Source organism: Engystomops pustulosus, chromosome 7 (genome assembly GCF_040894005.1).
Source record: "Engystomops pustulosus chromosome 7, aEngPut4.maternal, whole genome shotgun sequence".
Taxonomy (NCBI): Eukaryota; Metazoa; Chordata; class Amphibia; order Anura; family Leptodactylidae; genus Engystomops; species Engystomops pustulosus.
In genome coordinates this window covers 88,438,766-88,446,147 of record NC_092417.1, presented here as the reverse complement: position 1 = coordinate 88,446,147, position 7,382 = coordinate 88,438,766, and the positions used below count along the sequence as shown (strand labels likewise).

The 7,382-nt window shown below is 43.7% G+C and overlaps 1 protein-coding gene across 6 annotated transcripts; it reads right to left on the bottom strand.

The window, feature by feature from the left end:
* Positions 1 to 1,603: 1,603 nt before the first annotated feature.
* C7H19orf12 (chromosome 7 C19orf12 homolog) lies at positions 1,604 to 7,024 on the bottom strand. 6 transcript variants are annotated; one of them, XM_072117194.1, is made up of 3 exons: positions 6,912 to 7,024; positions 3,123 to 3,296; positions 1,604 to 2,088 (listed from the first exon to the last, which is right to left on the bottom strand). In XM_072117194.1, exons 2-3 carry the CDS (start codon positions 3,280 to 3,282, stop codon positions 1,823 to 1,825), a joined length of 426 nt encoding a protein of 141 aa, XP_071973295.1. In that variant the 5' UTR covers positions 3,283 to 3,296; positions 6,912 to 7,024; the 3' UTR covers positions 1,604 to 1,822. The 6 variants fall into 6 exon arrangements, with proteins under 6 accessions (XP_071973295.1, XP_071973293.1, XP_071973294.1 ...); XM_072117192.1 differs by having other exon boundaries at positions 6,817 to 6,956; XM_072117193.1 differs by lacking the exon at positions 6,912 to 7,024 and adding an exon at positions 6,710 to 6,905.
* Positions 7,025 to 7,382: the final 358 nt, after the last annotated feature.

The window sequence follows — 7,382 nt, the reverse complement described above, 5'->3', positions numbered from 1 at the left end:
AATCATACAAGGAGCACAGAGGATATAAACGTATACATATAGCAAAAACACAAAAATAAGGCCATTTATGTTGTTCAGTCCAGTCAAAAATCAAGTTACAAAAAATTCAATTAAAACAAAATCATTCAAAATACTTCAAAGTAATGAAGAAGACAGAGACTATGCCTCACTCTGGAAGACCTACATCAGGGCTTTACGAACTACGTTCCAGATCAGTTATATCATACAAAGTTTAAGGGCAACTCCATAAAAGTAGAAATTCCAACTAAATATAGGGTTTATAGTGGTAAATCCCTAATTCACTATCAATAGTATGCTCACATAGTGGCACACAAAGGGCATAGAAGGCTTTTGATAAAGGCCTGTGACTAGGGGAACTATTGGAGGACTACTGATGCCATGTAATAAAATACTCGTGAATTGCTATAGTCTTTTCTTCCACAAGGGAAGCTTTGAGGGGTCAGAAACTAATCCCACACTTATGTCTAGATTTATCCACAATGTAGAAAGGTATTTACTACTGTACTGTCTGAAATATACTATACAATGAGAAAAATATATGGGCAAAAAACAAATGAATATAGTCCACAGCATGTACATGGCATATCTGAAGAGGTAGCAGCAGCAGTGATTCTGGACTATGTCCAGATTTCCAGAAAGTAGATTGGGGGAGGGGGGGGGGGGGGGTACCTGGCTTAGATGTATATGGAGGATGACATGTGGGTGATCTAGTAGAACGGTCTCACCCTGTACTATAAGCCAAGTTATAATATACAGAAATAAGAGTGGTCACCTCTACAATTAGGCAACAACCTCCATTTATGTCAGTTATAGTAAACTAATGGTTTCTCAAGCAATACCTGGCTATTACTCCTGGTCTGTGTGTAGATTCAGTGTATGCTGGCTCTCAGGATGCAGAGGGAGGATAAAAAGCACAACCAGTCAATACAAATACTTAGACAGGGTAAGGCCACGGTCACACGTTCCGCTAGTGTTGCTTAAGGCATTTCAAAACCATGTGCTACCATTGTGCTTTCACCAAGGCTACATTCACACTGCCGTATGGGGGACGTATATACACCCCCCCCCCCATAGATGGCAATGGGCGCACGGCGTCCAACGGGAGCGGTGTGGTGCAGCACCATCCCCCGTACAAAGATAGGACATGTCCATATATTCCTATGGAGAGGGGCAGGGGTGAGCGGCGCCGTGTGAAAGGCAGTGTGAATGATGTAGCCCAAGACAGTATGAGGTAGACTACCAAAAGTATGGTACAAATACAGGTCTATTAATCATACCCAGATAAATGGATTGTCCGGTAGATTGTCCACATATACTCACAAACTGGCAGAGAGATACCTCAACATACAAGGATAACCTCTTCCTGCAACGTTTTAAAAACCTTATCAGCACACAAAAATCTGAAATATTTTATAATGCTTAATCAATGACAGATTAAAGGAATTTTACTCCTAGGAAATCCTAGAAAAGCCTCAGAAAACATTGCATGATCACATCACAGAGGTAAGGGCACAGCAGCAATGTCAGATATAGGCCTCAAAATCCACAGTGCATCCTAGCAACCCAATAGAAACGAGTGGCAAGCGTTAAAGCCAACAAAACTCATTCAATATGTTTCTAAGATACAATAGAAGTGGTGCTGTGCATCAAAAATCACAGCCAGGCCTGAAACCAACACAAAATCAGCAATTTCAATATTTTGTGCTACACACAGCTCTCCCTGTAAAATCTACACCAGTCAGTATACTAAAATATCCCAGCGTCATTCATCTGCGTGGTCACATGACCGTCCCGCTATGTTCTAGTCTCCATACTGGATTTCTGCTCTCATTTCCTGGGTCACGTAACTGATGAGCGCTGCTGCCACCTGCTGTTGTAAAGCGGCATTGCCTGTTACAAGCATGATGAGGTGTGTTGCATCAGTCCAGTCCAGGTTTCTGATAATGGCAAAGATCTGCTCGCACAGTTTTTGCTGCTGCACAGGTGGTAGCTCTATAAGGATCTGAGGAATAGGCTTAAACTGTCCATTTGCCATCCAGGCTCCCAGGACGCCCCCTAGAGCCCCACCTGAAAATACAAAATAAGCCGTTACAAGGAGTAATTCAGTGATTTTCAACCAGTGTGCTGTGGCACACTAGTGTGCCGCTACACATGGTCGGGTGTGCCGCGGGGAAAGTTCCCCAAACTATGGTGCCCCCTGTGTTTTGTTTCGCGATGCACAGTCACAGCTTCTTACAATGTAGGAGACGTGTACAATAACGCATGCACAAGCTTTGAACCTCGCGCAACAAAATGATGTCACCGATGCCGGGGCATCATCCTGAGAGCGGAGAGAGAGACTCTCGCATTTGCCCACTGCCAAGGTAATGCCCACCCATAATGCTGACTATATGAGCTTTTGCCTGAGTATATGAACTGTTGGCAGAATACTCAGCATATGAGCTGGTACTTTTAGTACTCCAGCAGTATACTGCATATAACAATGAGAAATGTAAAATGAGAAATACTTTAGTCATGAGGCTGGAGTACTACAAGTACCAGCCCATATGCTGAGTATATGAGCTGGCACTTGTACTCTGGCCTCATGGCCATAGTACTTCTCATTGTACCCCTTTATATTGCAGTATATGAGCCACATAATAATCAGCACCATATACTAAAAACAGGGAGAAACTGAGAACTGTTGAGGAAGAGCTTTGTGTGTGTCTTTCCACCATTCCTGCCAGGATATCCCTTTTGTGTTTATCGAAACAGGCCCAGGTTTCACACAGAGTAAAATAAATTTAGAATCTATATTATTAGCTATATGTATAATATGGCTGTTTTAGTGTCATTTTGTGCTATTTTGGTTGGTGGTGTGCGCCAGGATTTTCTAAGTATAAATAGTGTGCCGCGGCTCAAAAATGGTTGAAAATCACTGGAGTAATTGACCACCAAACTGAATGAGCTATTCTCTTCTGTAAAGAGCTATTTTATTTTAGTCTGAGTACATCGTTATAATGTAATAGAAGATAACACCTGTTGACCTGCTATTCAGGAGCCTGGGAACGCAAACTCCCCTGTAATGTCTGCTCTGCTGATCTGTAAGAGGTGCATCTTACCCACGGCTATTCCAGGGGGTCCTCCAAGCAATCCTCCTACAAAGGCCCCAGCGCCCGCAGCAACAGCTCCCCTGGCAGAATGCTTGATAGCCGCCTTCATCTTCTGCTCCGCCGACAAGTGGCACAAAAGGCGCAGGATGTCATCCACATTGACCGGCATCTTCAGTGCTGGTACTGTCACAAGAGGATATTATTGTACAGGAGGAGGGTTCAATTAGAACAACAGCCAATATTAACAATTTTGGAGCTCGCCCATTAGTCACAGTAGCACGCTCTAATAGTCACAGATAATAAAATGAATCACCATGTATTCAGAATCAATGAGCCGGGTCACCCATCCCTGTAAGAAGTATGTAACGTCACCTTCTCAAGGGGTGGGGGCTGCTGGCTGTGGTGAGGTTACAAATATAACCGTGAGGTAAGTGCAAGTGCATATGTGGCCTCCCCCCCCCCCCCCAAAAAAAAAAAATCTTTGTCCATTCAGGGCCTACTTTTAACAGACACGGACAACCATCTGCTCCATTCATCTTATGGAGCGACGAGGGATCTCGTTCTTGTGGATACCGCCTAACTTGTTTAGTGTGAAAACCCCTGTGTGTGTTCGAACTTACCTTGCACCATGAGAGAATCCTCTGTGAAGTCCTAGGGGTTGGGCTTTGGTTTGGATGCATTTCAAAAAACAACATGTGACTTGTCTGTACTGCTCACTCCTCGGTTTTTGCCTCCCATCTTTCTGCTCCTGTACATTCCCTCCCTCCTGCTTCTTCACAGAGCTCACAGCCTGGTGAGTTGACATCAGTGGGGGAGGGAGGAGCTATACAGGGGCACAAAGATGAAGTCAACATGCAGCACAGACAAGTCACGTGTTGTTTTACATGAAAGGTGTTATAAAGGTTGTCTAGGATTAACAATGAATATTTGTTCAATAAAGTTAAAGGAATAAGTTAAAGGTCAATAAGTTAAAGGAAATCTACTACCATTTGTTAGTAAAATTAAACTACACATGCTTACCTATAGCCCTCTTCTCTTCGATGGTTTTCACTAAACTTGACAGGCCGGGATGGCGGTTAAAAAAAAAAAAAACTTATAAAAAGCAGCTTCAGAGTGCCGGGCATGATGTCTACCACTACCGGTAGGTAATCATTCATGCCTCTCTCATGACATCACCCCATCTCCAGAACGGTTGGGAGAGTTATCTATTGCGCAGGAGGCGTGAATAATTAACAGCTCGGAGACCCAAACATCGCGTCTGCCACTTTGTGACTGCTTTTTATAAACTTTAAAGCTTAATGAAGACCAGTGCCAGGAACAAGGAGAAGACCGCTATAGGTAAGTATGAGTAGTTTAAGCTTAACAAATAGAAGAAGATTTTCTTTTAAGAAAATTTGCTATTTAAAACAAGCATAAAGCAGAGACACTTACCCAGAGATCCAGTCACTGTGATTGTGGAAATCTTCTTATATTTGTTATCTATGGCCTCCTTCCTTCCAAAAATCAACTTTTATAATTTATACTAAAAAGCCTGATGGGCTTATGTGGTCATTACGATATGAATCTGCTGCACGTTACTCCCCCCTCCCACAGTGTGATGAAACTTTCTCTGCTGCCATGAGATTACAGTAGACAGGGGGCAATGGGGTGTGGAGTACTGAGGGGAGACAGTGGAACAACCTGTGAAGCTACAGCAAAGAGGGGCTCTGGTAACTTGTCCCAGTAGTCTAATTAGCATAATTTTAAAAGTAGATTTTAAAGGAAGAAGGAGATTACCACAATCACAGTTCCCGTCTATGAGCAAGTGTCCCTGCTTTATCATGCTTGATTTTCCTAGTAGATTTCCGTTAAAGGTTTGGGGTTACATGCTGATCAGTATAGTGTATGGTTCTGCACTAATAGTGGCCATGCTGCATTCTTGTGGCAATCCCCCCTCCCCCATCATTTGAATGGGATGTGAACTGCGAGGCCACTATACATTATATGGAGCCAGATACACTATGCCATTGTTATTATTAATCTATTCCAACAATAGGGGTATTCCCACAAAGACAAGTTTCTTATATATACTCAGGATAACAAAATAACACATTCTCTTTGTTATTAAAAAATATACAGCATGTCACCGATATAAGTCCTACCTGTCCCTATCAGTCCTGCTGTACACAATTTCAGATTCCCCTAAACACGACCCTGTAAGTTCTCTTAGGGTCGGGTGGCTGCCATCTTGGATGAGATCAAGGAGCGGAGTTTCTGTCTGTCTCTGCTGTGTGGCTGTAGCCACGCCCCCTGCGCAGAGTTCAGAGACTCTCACTGATCACATCCTGTCAGCACATGGTGAGAAGAGAGAGAGGCTGCAAACTACAAGGAGATAAGTGATCTGGGGGCAGGGGAATGCAGGTACATATCTGTGAGATTTAGCAGCGCTCACAGTGTTATGGTCGATCAGCCTCATCTCATATATCTCATCTCTCTTTATACGTGTCAGATAAGTAAGATGAACGACAATTCAAACTATTTAAGGCAACTGCTTTAAATTGTAACGTAATTGATCATTTGTAAAGGCCATCAGCAGGTTGATGTCAAATAAGTCATCAGAGCCTGGCAGTAAAGTGTCTGATGGTTGGTAAAAGCACCCTGTGGCTGATCATTCTCATAAAGGGGTATTCTACAATTTTATGTGTGAACACACATTAGCTGCAATACCCAGCACAGCCACCGTACTGTGCTGTGCTTGATAAGGAGTTATTAGACCACAGAGCTTACTCAAATGTAGTTGTCTCTTTAAACAAACGGAAAAAAAAAAATCATGGAATGCCCTCTTAAGAAAAACAACAGGGTTGTCTTGTTTCTTTTACTACTTTTTGAGACTTTTTTTGTCACAGTTGAGACTTATGACTCAACTGAGGAGAAAAAAAATAAAGTCTCAAAAGCAGTACAAGAAACCAGACAAAGTGATAATAGATCACCCACTGTGTCTCAATCAACAATCCATTCACACTTATGGCACTAAACGGACAGGTTTGTGCCGCAGAAGTGAACAACGCACATCGGTCACTCTGGCCAATGCTGGGACCCCCATCCTGTGTTTATAGAGGGAAAGGCCCGTTTAGGTCAGGTGGATATCCCCTCTAAGAGTGCTCCTCTACCATGTGAAGGTATGAAGGATGGGAGATGGGAGTTATCTTACCTCATTTTCACCCATCTGCTCAGCGTCAGGACACAGTGATATGAGACCTAAGGGCAGATGAACTGCAGTAACCTGGTACAGACACCACACACAGAGGGGCACACTTCCAGCTCTGCCCACTGTGCTAGTTTCTGGCGCCAGCTGCTCCTGTCCACTAATCTGAAGATGGAGCCACTTGCCCCCTGTTCAGTGTTTATGGGTGGTTGGTGCAGGAGCCCTCAATGTTGATTCCTGGTCACCGTGATGTAGTAATGTGCATGGGGGCAGGTCCTGTCCTCTATTCTATGTAATAGTCCCAGCACTGTACTGACACTTGGAACTACAGGTCCCAGCACCGTGGAGAAAACCATGGCTGCCGCGGAACTACAAGTCCCAGCATGCACGTGTCTGTGCAATCAGGACTCACCGCCTCCAGGGTCAGCAGCACAACCTCCGGGTCTCCGCTCTGTGATCTCTGAGATGGCAGAACGCTCCAGGCCATGTGACAGCTGTAGGGGGCGGGGACACACTCACACATGTCATTGGTTGGAAATCACTAGATCGCGGCGTCTCACCACCACCATTATCTGGTACAAAAGTGACGTCATTGATGTGGCCCGGGCAGTCACCTGCTCCGTGACGTGGCTGCAGCTCACTCACACTTCTCCCGCTTATAGGACAACGCTATGGAATGAAAGTGAATTTGCTGTGCAGCTATTGGCTGTTGTCCAGCACGTGACGCGATGCTTGCTAGAACTTTGGTAGCTGTCGCCACCCGAGTGGGAATTTCTGTTTTCGTGGATGAGACTCAGTGCCCTCCAGTGGCTGTAGACTAGAATAACAGCTTCTACTTCTGATTCTACTACACAATAAAGATAAATTTTAATCCCTTTTCTTTACAATTTTCTGTGCCGCCTTCTCTTCTCATATAGATATATATATATATGTTCTTGTTATTTGTGGGACTTATTGTGCTTTTAATAATCCATGCAATGCACTGGAAAGCTGTTAAAAGAAAATAAAGTACAGTGAAATTGACAAAAAAACAAAAACAAATTTGCAATGTTTTCTTGTGGGCTCTGTTTTTACATCTTTCATTC

What these genes read in the sequence shown, in the direction of transcription:
- C7H19orf12 (XM_072117192.1), bottom strand. An exon ending in ACCCCCTGGAATAGCCGTGG is followed by an intron (nt 2,089 to 3,122) that starts GTAAGATGCACC and finishes TTGTATTTTCAG; the next exon opens with GTGGGGCTCTAGGGGGCGTC.